This window comes from Serinus canaria, chromosome 19 (genome assembly GCF_022539315.1).
Source record: "Serinus canaria isolate serCan28SL12 chromosome 19, serCan2020, whole genome shotgun sequence".
Classification (NCBI taxonomy): Eukaryota; Metazoa; Chordata; class Aves; order Passeriformes; family Fringillidae; genus Serinus; species Serinus canaria.
This window is the reverse complement of record NC_066332.1, coordinates 8,098,635-8,118,569: the sequence shown is the minus strand read 5'-3', so window position 1 is coordinate 8,118,569 and position 19,935 is coordinate 8,098,635. Positions and strand designations below refer to the sequence as shown.

At 41.5% G+C, this 19,935-nt stretch overlaps 1 protein-coding gene across 14 annotated transcripts in view; it reads right to left on the bottom strand.

Annotated features, from left to right (window-relative positions):
- Positions 1-3,930: 3,930 nt before the first annotated feature.
- Positions 3,931-19,935, bottom strand: part of GTF2I (general transcription factor IIi) — a 76,111-nt gene continuing 60,106 nt past the window's right edge. For 11 of the 14 annotated variants that reach the window (XM_050981754.1, XM_050981743.1, XM_050981749.1 and 8 more), the window contains 12 exons: positions 19,604-19,699; positions 17,977-18,042; positions 16,060-16,243; positions 15,181-15,224; positions 14,522-14,629; positions 13,637-13,720; positions 12,642-12,825; positions 11,699-11,727; positions 9,881-9,955; positions 8,539-8,577; positions 6,196-6,270; positions 3,931-4,440 (listed from right to left, as the gene is read on the bottom strand). In XM_050981754.1, coding sequence (XP_050837711.1) covers positions 6,212-6,270; positions 8,539-8,577; positions 9,881-9,955; positions 11,699-11,727; positions 12,642-12,825; positions 13,637-13,720; positions 14,522-14,629; positions 15,181-15,224; positions 16,060-16,243; positions 17,977-18,042; positions 19,604-19,699 — 968 coding nt within the window. In that variant the 3' untranslated portion in view covers positions 3,931-4,440; positions 6,196-6,211. Of the gene's footprint in view, positions 4,441-6,195; positions 6,271-8,538; positions 8,578-9,880; positions 10,040-11,698; positions 11,728-12,641; positions 12,826-13,636; positions 13,721-14,521; positions 14,685-15,179; positions 15,225-16,059; positions 16,244-17,976; positions 18,043-19,603; positions 19,700-19,935 lie in introns of those variants that run through there. The other 3 variants (XR_007779082.1, XR_007779083.1, XM_050981755.1) reach the window with 3 other exon arrangements.

Here is a 19,935-nt window from a genome sequence, read left to right as displayed (position 1 = left end):
TCCGTGTTACAGCCCTGGGGAAGCGGAACTGTCGCTGCAATCGCACCCGTAATTGTTCACTCGCTGTGGTTTGTACCGAGCCGGTGTTTCCCAGCCCAGCTCTTCCAGTAGCTCCAGGGCTGGGGAGGAGGTGAGCTGGGAGGCCTCAGGGATGACCTGGAGGGACCTCTGGAATCAGGGGGCAGTGAAGTGCTGAGGGCCGGGCTGGCTGCCCTGGTATCTAAAGGACTCCTCTGACTGCTGATGCTGCCCCATGATGGCACAGGGTACTGCAGCAGAGGGTCAGGGACAGGTGCCTTGGATATGACAGCCATCACCCTCTCTATCAGAGCTGGAACACCTGAATGAAGCATGTGATGCACTCCCTGAGCCCCAGGAATGGCAGTACTGTCTGTGTGTGTGGGAATGGCAGGTGGGGAACCTGGGGCACAGCACAGCCAGGATGGGCAGCCACGGGCTCAGTGTGCAAGGGGAGGCCCTTGCAGTCCCCTTTCCTCTCAGTCACTTACAGCTTCTTCAAAATCTGCCATCAAAAGGTTCCCTTGAGGAGCCCCCGAGGACCGAAGCCAGTGCCAGCCCTGCTTTCCACCTTACCTGGGCACAGGGATGAATGGAACGGGACCCAGGCACAGGGAAACGCCAGAGTGGGCTGGAGACAGACCCCTGTGTCCAGCTGGGAGAGCAGGAGAGTCCCCTGCTAAACTGTTCTGAAATGCCAGTGCACCAGCTGCATTCATGTCCTCCTCCTTCTCCATCCTCAGCCCTGAGCAGACAGACCTCAAAGGATGTGAGAGCTGCAGGGATCAATTCCACACTCCTTGCAAGCAAAGGTGTACCCAGGAGTGCTTTTGTCCCCACCAAGGGCACCCTCAATTACAGTGGCACCAGAGGTGGGCAGTCACCTTACAGAGCCAGGCCCTGCTCTCACAGGATCCTTGGAGGAGCCCAGCTCCAGCCAGCTGTGAACACTCAGCTCCATCCCCTCTGGAAACCTGTGCCCCAGTGCAGCCAATGTCCCCAGCAGGCCAGCTCACACCAGGAGCTGGGTGTTAGAGCAAACCCAGCCACACTCAGCCAGAGCAGAGATCCTCAGGCAGAGGCAGCAGCCCCAAACCACAACAGAGCTGACAGGGGCTCTCCCCACTGACCAGCAGCAGCAAGCCCTGGCACAGGACCAGCCCAATGCCCTTGTAGCTTGTAAAGACAAAAGCTTGCTCTGGCCACATTAAAAACATCTAATACTAACTGTAACCCTCCCCTGGAACTTGGCTGTGGTAATTGCAGCTGTGCAATAATGAATGGTCATTTACATTTGGTTTCTTATTATTTTAACAGGGGGACTTCCCTGTATGCAAGGGAAGTCCCTTGCATATTACACAACCACAAATATTAAAAAAGACTCATCCAGGGCTGTTTGGATTCTGCTCTGTTAGTCACCAGATAGCTGCTGCTCATGCAGAACACCATAAACTTGGTCATAACAGTGAATTTCATCATTGCAATTGTTTGTACTAAATTTAAAACTGCATTACAGACAATACATTTCTGGAAACCCCTTAATTCACATGTTCCTTCCTGCTTCCTCATTCCTCATCCTGTGATGTGAGAAATGAGAGGTTTTAGATGCCACTGGCCCTGAAGGATTAGTTCACAGTGAAACACCACCTGTAACTCTATATGAGACACAAATGTCTTACATGTCTAATATGTGTAAAGAAGCAAGATTTTAGAAGAAAATTCTCAGAAGAGGAACATCCCATCCGAACACACCAAGTTCTTTTGGTTTTGCAGAGTCTGGTTTTTGGTAGCAGGGGGAGCTCCAGAGATGCCTTCTGTGAGAGGCTGCTCAAAGCTACCAGATGTCCAGCAGAGCCAATCCCTGATGGCTCTGAAGAGGGACATGCTGCTGGCCAGTGCCCACTGTGTGGACCCCAGTCCTTTCAGCAACACCACTGCAACCACTTTCACTTCATTTTTCTTTCAGCTCCAGCATACAGAGTTTCAGTAGAGCCATTCTGCTGTTACACACTTGACAAAGCAATACCTTGGAAAATAAATAAATACCTTATTTATTTTCCCAGCTCCTTTGCTGTGACACTGCCCTCATTTTGAATGAGCAGTAAGAACTCCACCAGCAACAGACAGCTGGGCAGGCAGCTGTGCTGAAAGTGCCTCCTAAAGAAGGCTGTGAGTAAAGAAGGGATGAACCATCCTGCTTGTTCAGAAGGGGAAGTCAGGCCAGCTGAAACCTGGGGAAAGCTGCATTATGTCATTTCCCCATTCTAAACATGTCCAGAAGCAAGTGTGAAACCTGGTCCTGAACTACTGCTGGAGGTTCAATGGCTCAGCATGTCTGTTCAAACAAGCAGCAGGCAAATGTGGTGGTGGTGGTTATAAGGTGGACAGTGCCCACGTGGCTGGGTTAACAGGTAAGGTACAGCTCATCCCATGGGGCTGGGAATGCTGTCTGCTGAGGCAGGAAGGCAGCATGGCACCACCAGCTCCTACCTGGAGAGAAGGAAGGTAGGACCAGGATGAGCTTTTTCAAAATATCTCAGCATGGAGCTAACCCTGCCTCTGCTGACATCACCAGCACAGGGTCCCAGTATTCAAGGAGGAGCACCAAGATCTGCATGTTGTGAAACACAAGCAGCTGTCCTATAGGGTCTCCCTTATCTCCAGAATGACAGAAATGTGCTGCTCTGAATTTACCTGCTCAATTTCAGGTTGCTCCCATGCAACAGACACTGCACTCAATTGAATTTATGGCTTCAAAATGTTCCTTGAAGATCCAATCACCTCACCCACCCAGAGGTGGACTGCAGTCTCAACAGCAGGACTGGACCTTACTTCTCTGTTGGCAGGACACAACCATGCTGCAGCGTGTTCTACCTGCCTACAGAATTACTGCTAGGACTTGATTTGCTGTAAAAGACATAACTGCATGGACAGTCTTGAAAAACATCAGAAAGATCTTTATTTCTTCATCAGGGAGCATCACTTCCTATTTGTGCATAATGCAGTCATCTCAAATTCATGCTAGTAAAAGAGAAACCTTTGCAAATAATCTGCATTTTTAGAGATTATCATATGACCAGAATTGTACATCTCTTATGGTTTGAAATTTGGGGAAAAAAAAGAAAAAAAAAAAGATGTTTTTACATGTTGTGGTGCATAACCAGGACCACAGGGGACTTAATTTGATTGTTGTATTCACAGAATATTCTGAGTTTTTGACATAATAGGACTTAGAGCAGGTTGTAGCATGTTTCCATAACTAGTTCTAGATGAACAGAAGAGCATCCCCCACAGCCTTCAGCAGAAAAGCTCTCCCACAAGTGCACACAGCTATTGCCTATGGCAGGACTGTAAAACCAAACCCACCCTATGTAAACTGTGTGATACTCTGATATAACATGTATTTATTACTTTGAATTATGAGAACAAACTATGATGAGGTTTCATTTCAGTTGGTTCCTAATCCACACACTGGAATACTGACCCTTTCACAGGATGTCACTTACATGTTTTATGAAAAATCCTTTCCTTAGGATTTTCCCCTCCTGAGAAGCTGAGAGGCCTCAGGAACAAACTGCAAACAATTCTTATCTGCTGCTGTGGAATGCAGCAGGTGGATCTGGGATTGGTCTCATCAGGCTGTTTCCAATTAATGGCCAATCCCAGTCCAGCTGTCCAGACTGTCTCTGTCACAGACAAACCTTTGTTATTCATTCCTTTTCTATTCTTAGCAAGCCTTCTGATTAAATCCTTTCTTCTATTATTGTAATATACTTTTAATATAATATATATCATAAAATAACAAATCAAGCCTTCTGAACATGGAGTCAACTTTCTCATCTCTTCCCTCGTCCTGGGACCCCTGTGAACACCATCACAAGTCTATCTCATTAATGCACAGTAACCATCAAGTGGATCATTTTATCTTTTATTTAGGAAAAACATATGAATTATGATAGATATAACAGGAAAAATTAACTCAAATATACAGATACTGTTGTCCAACGAGACATTAAAGTAATAGCTGAAAATTAACGTAGAGGATTTTTTTCTCCAAAGTAAACAAACTGAACTCTTTGCAGGAATTTTTTCATTACAAAAGTTAAGGATGCATTCAGGTACAGTGAAATTCAGCTTTATTGGAAAATGTATACAGCCTGAGCTATGTCCCTGTTGATTTTAATCCCTGCCATCTCCCCAGCATTGCTGCACCAAGTTTAGTCCTTAAAATATATTCCAAAGTAAACTGGTTCAATCCAAATCTACAGTCGTTATTAGGTCAATTCACAGAACTGCTGAAAAAGTAGACATTTCTATATAACAGTACAAAAGGGTTTGTATAGAAGATACTTCTCTTATACAATTATATTACACAGCTCCAGACAGGTCAAGCAGGCTCTTCTCAGAACAGGCAGCTTCTGACTAGGTAAGAGAAAGAAAAAAAATTAAGTTAATTTCATTGAAGCCTTGTGCCTTTTCACAGCTATGAGCAGATTGTATTCTATTTTCCAGTTCTTTAGGCCTAGATTTGTCACCCTGTTCTTCTAAAGTTCTCCTAAGCCTCTGATTACATTTTTATGATGGAGTTTCTCATGCACTTTTCATGTAAATGATTGGTTTGCATTCCTTTCTGGAGGAGGAGAGAACTGATGGACTGTTGGTTTGACCAGTGTGATTGGAGAGGTGGCAATTTCATCCTCCAATTCAGGGTCACTTTTGGAATTCTATAAATATCCAGGTCCTGAAATAAATGTGTCTTTTTTTGCCCTGGACATCTCAGCATGTAGTGTCATTCATTTTGTGTCAGATTGCGACACAGATTCAACATGCAGAAACTGAATATTGCTCTCAATAAATATGAGATTAAATGTGTGCTCTAGTGGTCTCTTGACAGAACTTAGAACAAATATTTATTTTAGTGTAAATTCACTGGATGGCCTAAAGCATCCAGAACCCTGAACTACTGCAGCATTAAATTGTGCAGCCATTGCTCAGACAACATTTTTGTGACCTTTAATTGACAGGTGAGATGGTTTTTTATTTCTCACTGGCTGCAGTGAATCCCATGACAAATCAAAGTTTTTCCTTCAGTATATTTTGTCCTGCCACATTCAGTTTTATGACAAACACAGACTTCACTGATTTATTAAGAGCCCCACTGCTGTGCCTGTGGAGCTCAGGGCACAGTTGGGATGATGGTTTGGCAGCTCCTGCAGCTTTCCACCACATCATCATTGTCCTGGGCTGTGCTCATGCTGTACCCATGGAGGGCCAAGGCTGTCCCTTGGCTCCAAAAACTCAGATGGTGCCAGGAATAAACCCACAGGCTCCAGGCTCCCCTAGACAATGCTTCATTTAACTTTACACCAATTAAATCAAATGGCTGAACCATCAAATGCTGCATAACAAGGAAGATATTTGGGGTTCAGTATTACCAAAAACACTGAAATGGGAAGAAGTAATACCATTTTCTTTGTATGAAGCACAGAGACTCCAAACCATGTGGGTCAGCAATTTGGATTTGGTGATGTGATAGCATTGCTAACATTGCTCTCCACCACCACAAAAACATAATTTTTAGGAAAAAGAGATGTTAAAAATACAGTAAGAAAAAGATTTGGACATTTGGGCATTGTAAATTAAACCAGGCTTTTCATAAAAGTTAAATTTATGAAAAGAAAAGAAAGAAAACTTTTAGAAGAGGTTGGTTTGTCATCACAGTCAATAACTTTACTGAGTGTCCCAAGCTCAGACAATACTGCAATCATAATGAAGAGCTTTCCTGCTCAATTACAATTTGGAAATGTATGTGCATTACCAAGAATAATAATGCTTGTTCACACAACCATGTCAGAGCTTTAGATAAACACTAATTCCCTCAGCTTTCACTTACTCTGTTTCTGAGATATGTGTTTACCATCACACATTTTAGGCCACATTTTTCTAGAACTTCCTCACAAATTTGAACACAGTGTGCTTTATATTGTATTTGGATAAGAAAGTGTAAAAGATCTGACATCTTATATGTGAGAACTGAGACACAAAATAATTCCCAACCAAAGTACTGGCACCTTCTGACATTCAGCATTGTACTTTATCTCTCCTTTCCCCAGCCAAAAATAGAAAAATATTTTTCCTTGACAGGTGTTGACTTCAAGAAACACTAAATTCTTTTACCCAGTGTAGATGAGGTCTATAACGTCAGGTCTGGATCTTGCTTTATTTGAAGATTTTCTTCTGTTTCTGTCTTAACTGTTAAAAAAGTAGTAGTGAATTAAAAAAGTAGAACTTCCCCACCAATTTTGTTACTGTTTTACTTAAGTAAAAATTTATAAAAACACGAAAAGCATTTGTTATCTCTTTAAACTAATAATGATAAATAAAAGCATATTCACAGCAATCTGATTCTGTGAGAATTACCATTTCCAGTGCAATGTAAAACAGCTTAGGAACTTAGAGCACTCTAGTTCTTAATGAATGGAAATAAACTGGGCATTAGTAGGACTGCTTCTCTCTCAACTAGATACAGATTTCTGCATTATTCTCTTTCAGTCTCTCCAAAACAAATTTTAACCCTAGCTAATTTTCAAAGTACAGTATGACACAGGAAGGCATTATGATATGTTTTTTTAAAATATCATGTTGGCTAAAGCATTCATCACCTCTTGACACGGTTTTATTCATTGCAGGGATGCTTGGAGGTAAATCAAAGGAATCTCGTGTCTGTGTAGCACTGTCCCTATGACCCAGAGCATGATTCTGTTCTTTTTACAGACAATATGATGGTGGAAGGAAATTGGTTTTTCCCTGAAGTTGTTTGGAAGGTTTGGAGTGACAGTAATTCATCAGTACAAAGCCAAGCTGCTTCACCACATGATCATTTCATACCTTCCAGCCTAGTTCTGAAGTGATTTTTGCCACTGTATGCCTTTTCACAAAAGCATTTCTGTAGTTACAGGGTCTGAAGCCAGTTTGGGATGACAGATTCATAACTGTGCTTTTCTGTCTCTTCCAAACCATCACACTGAAGGCCCACAGCTGATTTTCTTCCACATGACAGCATTCAGGAACAAGTGTCTTTCTCCTGCACCATCTAGCTTCAGCAATCCCACAGAGTTTTGGCATGACAAAGATATCTGATGTTCCAGCCTTCAAAACTCTGAGCTTCAAATCTGCAGCTCAGCTCTGCTGTGACTCTAACATTTGCCTTCCTTCTGTCTAGATTGCTACAACTGGGTCAGTCCATACTCCAAGAAAGACTGACTTAAAACCCTTGGAGTGAACCTGTAACTCAGCCTGTAACACTCATTCTGGTTGAGAATCTTCTCTTGGCTTAGACTTCAATGACCTGACAGGGGGAGTAAAGCAATGGAGGCAGGAAAGGGAATTTCCATAGAAAAGGCAGGAGAAGAACAGGATCATAGAGATTTGCTGCTTTCTCTTTTGGGGCAATGTAGACAGGATTAGGGAATGAGCCAAAGTTGAGAGTCTCAAGATGAAAATTGCTGATGCACAGCAGCCACCATCCCAGGGCTGTTGGCTGCCACAGACACATCAGCAAACACTTCCTGGCAGCACCTGACACAAAGGCAGCACCCCAGCAAACTACCAGAGCCCCCTGGATCACCTTGGAACCATGGCAGAGACATGCAGGCCCTGCTGACAGGCTGGGCTGTGGCAAAGGCAGCACTTACAGGAGCAGAGCACACAGCAGACAACAACATCCCAACTCTCAGGTCAGTCCAGCATTTCTAACTCACCAAGCCCACATGCAAAAACACCTGGGGGATACAAAACCTACAGCTCTCTTACACACATCTATGGACTAAAAAACACTTCTTCACCAAAAGGGCTGTCAAGGCCTGGCAGAGGCTGCCCAGGGCAGTGGAGTCACTGAGTCACTGAGCTGGAGGCATTAAAGCTGTGTAGATGTGGCACTTGGATGGTTTAGTGATGAGCCTGGCAGTACTGGGGCAACATTTTGACTTGATGCTTTTAGAAGGCTTTTCCAAACTAAATGATTCTGTGATTCTATCTGAAAAGGTTTCAGTTCAGGTATATTCTTGGACAACAGGAAAGTTGGATGTTTTCTAGAGTTAAAGTGCTAGAAGAACAACAGTGCTCCCCTCCCTTGCCCCCAACACAGTGTATCCAGGCCAATATGGCATTCAGAGTTCCTGATGATGGCAGTCACTCACTTGCATCACTTGTGGAAACTACTGCACTGATCAACTAGGCTCATCATCCAGGATATGAAGTCACTCAGAGCCTATGTATAGGCAAGACTCACCAACACAAAGAATTCACAGAACTCCTTTGTAAAATTATTAGAATAGTAATTTTTGCTGCTAAGTATTTTTCACATGATGCAGCATGGTATTACTATACATGAAGAAATGTGCCAGGAACCAGTAAAAGACCTTTTCTTGGTTTTGATTGACTTGACTTAAAAAACAGATGCAACTTTGTTCAGCATTGCTTAAAAATATTTCTTGATAGTAACTGAAGACAAACACTTACCTCCTAGAGATACTTCTATTTGGCTTGGTTCAGCTGGCTCTTAAAGTAAAAAAAAAAAATACAGTCAAATGAATATGAATATAGTTTCAACAAGATGAATCAGATTAGGGAAATCAAGTTTTCCCTCAAAAAAGCACCTCATTTTTCTTAAACAATCAGACTCATATCTCTTTGACTGAGATAAATTTGTGTAGCTTTCCATAGTCTGCAACAAAATAGAAAATATCCCCAAATATTTATTACATTCAACTATGTAACACTCTCTTCTAAGAAGGGTTCACTGTGGCAGACATATCACCAAGACCCAGAACAGCATAATGTGCATTTGCACAGAATACACCAAATTTGGAACAGCTTAAAGAAAGAGTCCCCACTTCTCCCAAGCATTGTACTTTGGGGCAGAGTGGGAAGGTGCATAACAGAGGACAAGTATGCTTTAATTCCATGCTGAGTTTGCTACTATCTCTGCATGGATTGTAGATGAACACGTTCTGGGAAAACCATTTAACCTTTTTAACACTGCAGATGTTAAGGACCAACAGAACACAGCAAGCTCACAAACCTCCAGCAGCTGATCTCCCCTCCCACACCTCCACAGAGGAACCAGCAGTTTCCTTTAGAATAATTCTCATTAGACAACTGTCCCTTACTTTTAAAATGTTTATCAGATATTTTCTCTTAATTTCCCAGCTTATTTGTGCAATGATTCATTCAGTCAATTGCAGAAGTTTTCCCCACACTACACCAACTTAGCATACATATTTTTAAAAGGTAGATGAACATTTAAAAGCTGTATTGGACCAAATGAAGTTGCCCAGCCACATTTCCTTTAGTTAACTCACAGCCCAAAGCTAAGTTCTCTGTTCAGACTAGAACAGGTGATGTGTGTGCAGTCCCAGATGCAGTCTAGCAGGGGTTACAGAGCTTGGCAGCAGGCAGAAACTCCACCCAGACCCCACTGCCAGCTATGCAGGCAAACTTCACTGGGCTGTACATGCAGACATGCACACATTGGAGCTAAGCAGACATTCATAAATGGATTGCCTTTACACATTGCCCCCACTAATCCTTATTTCCAGCTCACTCATCATCTGTAAAAATCAAATCAAGGAACCCACCAATGACACAGCTTGAAGAAAGTTCCACTTTCCACTAATGTTGAACAGCTATTAAAGTTATTTAAAGTTTAACAGTTATTAAAATTAACAGCTATTCATTTCTCAAAATGAAATGGCTCATCATGAGCACCTTGCACCTAGGACATGACTGTAATGGTATCTGCCAAGATGCTGAGCCCCAAACCCCACCCTCCTGCAAGGACACGTGTCACACTCTACATCACCTGGTAGTACTGCTCTGGCAGTGGCTGCTGCTGGTGCTTCTGCTTCTTCCTCTGCTTCAGCTTCTTCTAGCAGCTCTAAGATTAGACATGATCATTGTTTTACTTCACAATGAAAATGGTTCACATGCAGCACAAGAAAAACCTTTGAATCTGCAAATCCTGAAAATTCTCACATGAGCAGGTTACTAACACTGTGACTGAGATGCAGTTCAATTCTTTCTGTTACAGGAAAAACATTCCCTGCCTTGCCTGCAAGCACCAAAACTTTCCTTTTAAGTTTCCACATGTTCTTTAGATGAAGAATAAAACATCACACTTACAAGCAGTTGGCTCAGAGCCTTTCAATCATTCACCTTGGTATCCATCAGTGTAAGATCATTTTGATCATAATTAGTGGACACAGACAATGCCCAAACCTCCTGTGGTCCATGGCCAATCTGCTCCCCCAGTCCCAACACACAATGACAACTGACAACAGCTCAATGGATCCTTTCATTTCTAACTGAATTCCCTGGAAATACTATTCCACATTTACTTGCCTGGAAGGCTCCCCCTTGCAGAGAGACCTCTCTGCCACCTCAGAAGTGCCCCTAGGTCTGTGAGCAGGTCAGGGGGAGTCACTGGCTGCAATATCCTCTTGAGGATATCTCCTACTTGCAGTGCATGGGCCTCAGCTTGTGAGCTGGAATCCACTGGTGGCTGAATGTATTTGAACAAACACTTGGTTCTAAGGCTCCAGCTGGGCAAGGCCAGTTTGTGACAGGTTATTTGGCCTCTGAATTTCTAATCTGACACTGGCTCACAAAGAACACAACACAAGGATGCTGTAGTTACAGACTTTGTGGTTTGTTTTTTCTCCTAAATGACATCTAACAACCAGGTCACAATTATTTTAGCAACCAAAATACTGTACTGTCACAGACATATTTTATGAAAAATCCTTTCCTTAGGATTTTTCCTCCTGAGTTGCTGAGAGGCCTCAGGAACAAACTGCAAACAATTCTTATCTGCTGCTGTGGGATGCAGCAGGTGGATCTGGGATTGGTCTCATGTGGCTGTTTCCAATTAATGGCCAATCCCAGCCCAGCTGTCCAGACTGTCTCTGTCACAGACAAACCTTTGTTATCCATTCCTTTTCTATTCTTAGCTTTCTTCTGATGAAATCCTTTCTTCTATTCTTTTAGTATAGTTTTTAATATAATATATACCATAAAATAATAAATCAAACCTTCTGAACATGGAGTCAACTTTCTCATCTCTTCCCTCATCCTGGGACCCCTGCAATCACCACCACCCTACACCTTTCCCTCCCATTACCCCAAACAATTTCATTGTGAGGGCCAAATTGGCCATGGCACTTCAGCTAACTACAGTCTGCCTCTCTAAAAAGTTATAGCTTCAGCAGATGCAGAATTTTTCACTGGAACAAGGTTGTGCAGCTACTGGAAAACTCCTGATTACTAACTGCTACTGTGATGGATTTAAACCTGCAACACAGCAACTCTCATGTAAGTGTGCTGCTCAATCAGGATCCTAAACTTCTTTGGGCCTCTGCAGCTGAAAAATACAAAATCAGAGTCTGGCATTTCCATATCAAGTCAATGCTAATCTTATGCTGTTTAAATGTAAATTTATCCCCCTGCCCTCAAGTTAACTGTACATCCATGTTTAGTCAGGAAATCTTATTGAGAAATACACAGGCAAAATTATACAGAGACTTCAACAACTTGGGGCCTCTGCCACTAAGACACAATGTAGAAAATGAATCCTGGTAGGTTACAAAAATACATTTGTCATCAGAGTCTCATAAATACTCACGATTGTTAATCACAAGTCCTGGAAATGGTCTGGAAAAAAAAATAAATTACTGATTCTAAAATGCTCTGCATGGTGTTTCTTCCCAATGTAACCTCCCCAAACCTTCTATAACAGAGGTCATGCTAAAACATGAAAAGATAGGCAAGTAAAAAAGGAATAGTAGCTCTTGGGCACTTTGGTTCTTCAAAAGTAGCATTTTGAAAAGTAACATGTATGGAAGAGCTAAACCCTTCCCTTGGTCACTGCTACTTAGCAAGGAATCACCTCTTCTTCAGGGTTCAATTCAAAAACACATCAAAGTCCTTTTGGTTACAATATGTCATGATTAAGGGTTGAGAATTCAGATTTCTTAATAAAATCTAAGAAATTTCTCTATCTAAAGATAAACTGAAGCTTTAAAACTCCTGTGAAGTCATCTGTGATTTGAGAAGTTACAGAAGCTGACCAATTTTTATTTTCAACTCCTCCTTAGAATGATTCCAAACTTTGACCTGTTCTGCCTCAATGCATACAAATTAGCATTGGATATGTGTGTGTGTATGTCTATGGAGATACACACATACAAATGAAATTCCCTTATACTATAATTGGACAATAATGTATTTTAAAATATTGAATAGAAACCAACGAGCTCTGGACTTGATATTATGACTGGGAGAGCAGGGCCAAGAAAACTATAGGACATTTTAGCATATTCTGATTAGATTTGAACTCAAAAGACAGCTTGCTGTAATATGCAGTATTGCTAATATGCCTTTTGACATACCAAATTGGACATGTCCTCCTACATTCATGCTAGGAACATCTGGGCTTCATGTGACCTGATATATTGTTATCCAAAAAGAGCCAACATCTATTTCAAGATACACTAGCACTTCAATTCCCTCACATTTATTCCAGCTCTGGGATTGTACTCACAATCTAATTAATGGCAAGCACATACCTAATGACAGTGAACTTGATAAACTCTGCTGAACCCAAAATCTTCCTCATTGAGCTGAGTTCCAGATAACTGGGTGCTTTAAATGCCACACCTGGAGGCATTCCATCCACCAACACACAGCCAGGGTTGTTAGTGATTTTTCTATATGGAACTTTCACAGGGCAAGTCATACCAATGGCTTCACCTAAGAGAGAGAGGTCATGTTTATTTTCAAACCCACAGTATTTCTGATTACACTGAAGAAGAAGTCCTCAGATGATTAAAAACCAAAATTCAAACCATGCTTTCTATCAGATCTGAAACAATGAAAATTCACTTGACAATGAAACAATTACAATGTTAGAAATGAGGTTCTAGATTACTTTAATGAACATTCCTATGAGAGCATTGGTCACAGCTCCAGCTCTGACAGTTCAGCATTTGAAGAACAGAGACTCTGCTCTTAAAGAACAGTACAGAACAGGATATTAATGAGATAGCTGCATGAAGGAAAACAAAGCATTTCCTGCAATGCTATGAAAAGCAATTCAATGCAGCAGAAGTGAAGGAATTTCAGATAAGGAAACCCAGGTCATTGCTACTGTACAAAGCAAAGTATAAAAACCAAACAAAACTATACACAGCAAAAGGGTTAAACTGCATTTTTACAATTACTCTAATCCCAAATATTAAGAGGTCAGGATTATGAAGCCCTGAGAAGAACCATGGACTGCCAGCAAAATGAATACTTCATCCATGTTGACACAGAAAAAAGGAAAAGGGAAGGGGAACCATGAAGCAATCCAGACTCTTAGGACTTTGTTTAAAACACCAAACTGTCCACATCACTTACAAAAGATTCTTTTTGGTGTCAAAGCACAACATTCCTATACAATTCTCAAATTTTAATGACCACATATAATTCACTGTGAGTGAATATTCATTCACTAACTGCAGTATGAACAACATTAATTACACTCACACCTATATAAAAATGGGGAGTAAGAAGCAATTACCAAATTTCTGGCTAAAAAGATCATTTACTTTCTCTCTCAATTGTCTGGCATTTTCAGCTTTTGGCAGTTGCTCATTTTCACCATCTGCAAGAAATTGTTAGAACAGCATGAGAATTAAGCACAAAATTCCCCCCTGCTTGTTTACTCTGCATGTTTACTCAAAGCAGGTATACCCAAGAGCTTCTAAACAGGAACTGTCTTTGTTCCTCATTTTAGTGTAAGACCAAATTGTAAATACACAATAGATGGTTGCTAAGAAATTACAGAATCCTAGAATGGTTTGGTTTGGAAGAGACCTTAAAGATCATCCAGTTCCAAACCCCTGCCAAGGGCAGGGACACCTTCCCCTAGACCAGGTTGCTTCAAGCCCCACTCAACCTGGCCCTGAACACTTCCAGGGATGAACCTAAAAATGTCTAGAGATGATTTTAAAGTAATTTAAACCAAGAAATTGTATTTTACTTTCTTATGGAACACAGAATGGTATGTAAAGGTAAAAGCAAAGTGATCATTCAGTAGATGGCCATGGCATGCAACAAAAAAAGAGTAATTGGTGTTAAGATAAAGCAGTTCAGCCTGCAAGTACTGACATCTGGAAATAACCAAGAACTGCAAGTCAATATTTAATTTATTGCATCATAAAAATGTGGATACTTCTTAACAGGTGGTTGGACTAAGAATATTCTAGAGATGTCACTGATAAGATATTAATGAGTGTAAGATAATATTTAACATCTCAGCAAAACCAAAGGTAACTTATGTTCTTTCTTGACTGTACTTGTATTTCAGCAAACCAGCCTGACTGCAGGAAAATATCAAACTAAGCAGATCTCATGAAGAATATAAGCACAAGTATTATGATGTGAAACCAGCCAGTATACACACCTTTTATGGTTACTTTAACAACGTTTAGGTCTTCAACACCTTCAGCTGTTTTCACTGTGTTTTCTGTGGTGCTTGCTGTATTGGCTTTACTGGAGGATTTTTTTTTTCCTAAGAGGATTAATTTAGAAAACATTTATAGAGAGCTCAAAATCTTCAGTCTCATCTATAAAGAAAATATTGCAAAACAACAAATATTGGCAAAGTTTTCAAAGAGGACCTAGTTTCAGTTTCAAAATGGGAGCATTTATTCCATGACCTACCTGCCTGACACAATTTTCCACTGGCTATCTGCACTCCTGTCTCTGGTGCCTGTGTCATTTAGATGATTTACATACTAGGAGCAAATAATTTATCTCTAGACCTGAATAACTCCTGTGAATCCTACATTCCTGGCTACATTTTGATGGAATGTAATAAAGAATACATTAGAGGCACAATTATTTGTGAATAACTTAGAAAAATTATAACTGCATTGTTAGAGCTATATTTAAACTGTAACTGGTAAGTGCTTTTCCCATCTTAAAAACAAATAACCAAGCAAGTGCAATGTAGAATAATATCTTTCAGGATTTTTTAACACTATGCTGCTCTCATAATTAATATTTAACCCTTGAAATAAACTGTTTTCTGGAAAGTTAAATAAGAGTTGCGAAACTTACCTTGGGCATTTCTATTTTTGATAACTGCCTCAAGCATCTCAGGCCTGCAAACAGATTGAACATTTTACATACAATAATAAAATTATACCACATTAAAGAAAAATGGTAACTAAGTGATATTCTCTCAGCCAAACAGACAGTCAAGAATGCAATGACTGAGAGGCTCCATAACTTCCCAGAATCACAGAATCTTAAGACTGGTTTGGGTTGGAAGGAACCTAAAACCCATCCAGTTTCTTGCCCCTGCCATGAGCAGGGACACCTTCTACCAGACCAGGTTGCTCAAAACCCCATCCAACCTGGCCTTGAACACTTCCAGGGATGGGGCAGCCACAGCTTCTCTGGGCAACACCCTCACAGTGAAAATTGCTTCCAAACATCTAATTTTACCCTGCCCTCTGTCAGTTTAAAGCAATTCTCCCTTATTCTATCACTATGTGTCCTTGTAACTTCTCTTGCCACTGTTTCTGCACTGGCACAGGAATATCTAAACCTGTTCTAGGAAAAAGAAAGAAAATTCTTACAGATCTCATTAAAATAATCTCCACTCCTCAGCTCCCAATACACAACCAGCAAAGTTTATGAGTGGTCCATAAGTGCTCCTTGCAGTAGGAACTAAACCAGTGATGTGATAATTGTGATGGATTAAGAAATATGGACTTGCTCTTCCTCTCACAACAAAGTCAGAGAGTCTGTCAGAACAAAGAGATTATTGTATCTTGTTCCACTTGCACAAGAGCTTTCTGATCATTTCCTCAATAAAAATATTCCAGTGTGTATTTTATAGAGTAATTTAGCAACTTGGCAACACAATTTCATTTTTTGGTCTACATTTCAATTTGCATAGAACAGATTATTAAAGACATATGGGAGCCTTACTTTTTAATAATAAATTTTATTTTGGATCTATTTCTCAGGATCTTCTCTAGTCTGGGAATCCCAAAGGTTGTAGGCTGGCGGAAGGGAACCCCCTCAGGCAGTCCTTCCACAAGGAAATCCTCTGGGTAGGAATCAAACAGTGCATATGGCACCTTCACTGGCCCACTGCGTCCCAGAGCTTCCCCTGAAATGCAACAGAGCAAATAAGGTACAGTTAGGCAACTGATGTGGAGAGAAATGGAATATATAGAAATACCTCAGCTATAAATGGGACAGAGTACTTGGCACATCCAGACTCAATTGGGTAGCACCAGCAGGCTTTGCCTTTTTTGGTGACAGCTATGAGTATGCAGGGAGAAAATGAACAGTTTCAAACTTAACTCATTCTGCTGCAGTAAATCTCACTGTAATTTGCTGAAAATTAGTAATTTGCATCCAGCTCATGTCACTGGCTTGGTCTGCATGCATGACTATCCTATCTGTAGGGCACTTTTGTCTTGGGCTGCAAATGCAAGATGTGGCTGGGGGTGTGTATTTTATCACCCTCTGTCAGAGCTGGGCAGTTCTCTGCTGTTCCTGGGCAGGTTTCTTTATCTCTCCCACAGCCCATCCTCCCTCCAGGAGATCTCTGCTGTCCATGGCCACTGAGTGTCCCTGCAGGGCTGATCAAATTCCACCATCCCATGGGGAGATGCTCTGCCCAGGGGAGGAGCCAAGCATTCCTCCCTGGATCCAATCTGCCCTGGGAACAGCCCAGCAGCCTTTGCCCCCTGCATTCCCAGAGGAGCAGCTTTCTGCTGCCCTGCATTCCCAGAGGGAGAGCAGGCCCATCTCCAGCAGCCCTGGAGCTGCAGAGGAAAACTCCCCCCTTGTGCAGGATCCCTGCTCCAGCAGAGCCACAGCTGGCACTGCAGGAGGGCTGAGCCCCCCTGGGATGGGACTGTGCCACCACCCTGAGCCCCCCTGGGATGGGACTGTGCCACCACCCTGAGCCCCCCTGGGATGGGACTGTGCCACCACCCTGAGCCCCCCTGGGATGGGACTGTGCCACCACCCTGAGCCCCCCTGGGATGGGACTGTGCCACCACCCTGAGCCCCCTGGGATGGGACTGTGCCACCACCCTGAGCCCCCCTGGGATGGGACTGTGCCACCACCCTGACACACAGGGGTCAGGGCATGGTCTGACTCTGGCAGTGGGGTTTTGTATTACTGCAAAATTTTTATTTTAATTTTCCCAGTAAAGAACTGTTATTTCTACTCCCATATCTTTGCCTGAGAGCACCATAATTCAAAATCATAATAATTCAGAGGGAGGGGTTTTACATTTTCCATTTCAAGAGAGGCTGCTGCCTGCCTTAGCAGACACCTGCCTTTTCAAATCAAGACACACTTTGTTGAAGACAATGCATTCTGCCTCTTTCTCTTCTAGAGAACAGCACCAAGGACAGGTAAGATTCATGCTCTTGTTCAAAAATCCACACTCAGGCAAGTAAGGAGAAGCCATTACTTCCAAAAGGCACTAGTTTCCAAACAGCCTGCACTAGAAGAAGTGCTGGAATATAATGGAGCACATTTCTCCATATAACACCCATAGCCTGTTTTGAGTCATGCAGAGTCATACAAAGTTCATTTATAAGCAGAGTGATGAAAGCTCAGAATGATGTGCCAGTATGTGAAATCACTCATTTTAAAAACTGTAATCCAATACAACTTCTCCATTTTCAAACCCAAGTAAAATAACAAGTGGAAAGGGGACACTGGATTGCAAGCACATGAGAATGAACTCAGGTGGGAAACTCTAAGGTACACAAGGATTGCAGGACCTCTGGAATAAACATCTGAACACCTCTCATACATTTATCTAACTGCATGTTCATAAGAAAGGCATCTCAGTAATAAGGAATCAATAAACATACCACATTTTTCATTAAAAAGATTTTCAACTTTATCCTTTAAGTCAGTGATTTTGGCATTCCACAGCTCTGCCAGGAAGAAATTGGAAGAATTAGAACAATCACACAATGAAACAGTCTTTGAATAACATTTTAACAAATATTTAATAAATTATTATGCTTGATAATCAATTTACTATGGCAGTATAAATGTGCAAAATGGCTTTCATTCTGCAAAACTATATCCACATCAATCCCTATTTTCCTGAAGCTTTGAAAGATAATGCAACTAAATAAAGCAAAGGTGATTAAAAGCTAAATCAATCCAAGAGTGATCCAAATTTACTATCAGATAGCAGAAAATTTACCATCAGATAGAAAATTTACTCATCTGAACCAGCACCCAAAATAGTGGCAGAAAGTTCCTCATGTGTTCAATGAAACACGTGCCTCTCTCCTGAGAACTTTAATCTCTAGCACAGTTTCTACTTTAGTGGTGAGATTAAATGTCCATTTAATTTAAGCATTTTGTTTCTAAGAGGCATCAGAGCAATTTCTAAACCAGTTTACTTGTGGCTGTACTAAGTGGGCCATGGCTGGTCCACAAAACTAAAACCTCAGTCTAAAGTTTATAAAGTTGCAGATAAAAAAACAACAACTAGGTCTAACAAGCAACAGGATAGTCCAAGAAAACTGTACACAGCTCTGAATATGAATACCCCCTGTGCCCAATCAGTATCTCATTCATTCTCAACTGGCTTGGAAGGAGTAAATAATTCCTTCCTTATAGGTTTTTTGACCATACAGCTAAAAACAAAGCATAGGGGACAAAAAAGATAAAGCAAATAACAGCAAATTCCTATACAAATATAAGCAAATAAACTCAGACTGTAAGTATGCTGAAAAAAAGGTTTACTGAGACACAGAACTCCTTACAGTTACTTTGAATGCAGTCACTCATCTCACTAGACAATGAAGAATTGTTCTGGACTGCAAATTGACCCTGCTTTCAACACTGAGATTTCTGTTCCAGAGCACTGCACTATCAGGCCTGGGCCTCCATGGCCAAAAAGCTCTGGCCTACATTCATGAACATCTGCCTGGCTTCAGTCCTGCCCAGCTTTTCCTGTACTGATCTTCCAGAACTGGAGAGGTCAGTCATGGCAATCATGCACAATCAGCCAATCATGGCTTACTAATGTTACTTCAAATCCTTCCTGGTCCCTACATCCCACCTAGTACCTCTCACAGGGATGCCAATATTTCACATTTCTGGAGGGCTTATGAAATTCATAGCCATTTCAGCTGGGTTTAAGCACTTGGTGGTACTTTACACCCGAAAAGTCCTTCAAGGGTCTGCAGCATTGTGCAGTAACAGAGCAGCCAAAATATAAAACTGACTCTGCACCTGAAACAATAATATCTAATTATTGATCTGGGCTGCATTTGTGCAGCATACTCCACATATCATCCAGGATTCTCTACTGCAGATTATGACACATAATGAAGAACTGAATGTACATAAAAGGGAGGACTTGAGTCATTCACTAACTGTACATCAGAACATGAACTCAAAATATCTGATATGTGATCCAGGTGTTCCACACCAACATTAAAGGAATGCAGGTGTGCTAACTCCCCCAACACTTACCAAAAGAAAACTCTCTTCCTTGCTGATTTAAATGTGCCTTGGAGTCATTGGTAGAAGAATTACTTTGTGCATTTGTGGTTTGGTCTTTTTTAGGACCTATGAAGAGACATTACATCTATAAGGTAGAGAGCAGAAACAAGACCTCATACAAAAACAACAATGCATCAAACTTGATTACTACAGAAATCTTCAATTCTGAATCAAGAACAGAATAAAGTAAAAAACCCCTTTAGGAAGTTCTAGAGTTGTATTTAAGCATTTAATGCTACTGACCACATCTGTGATCTCTCTGCTCAGGACTACATCAGTTCCCACATCTCTGCTTGCAATAA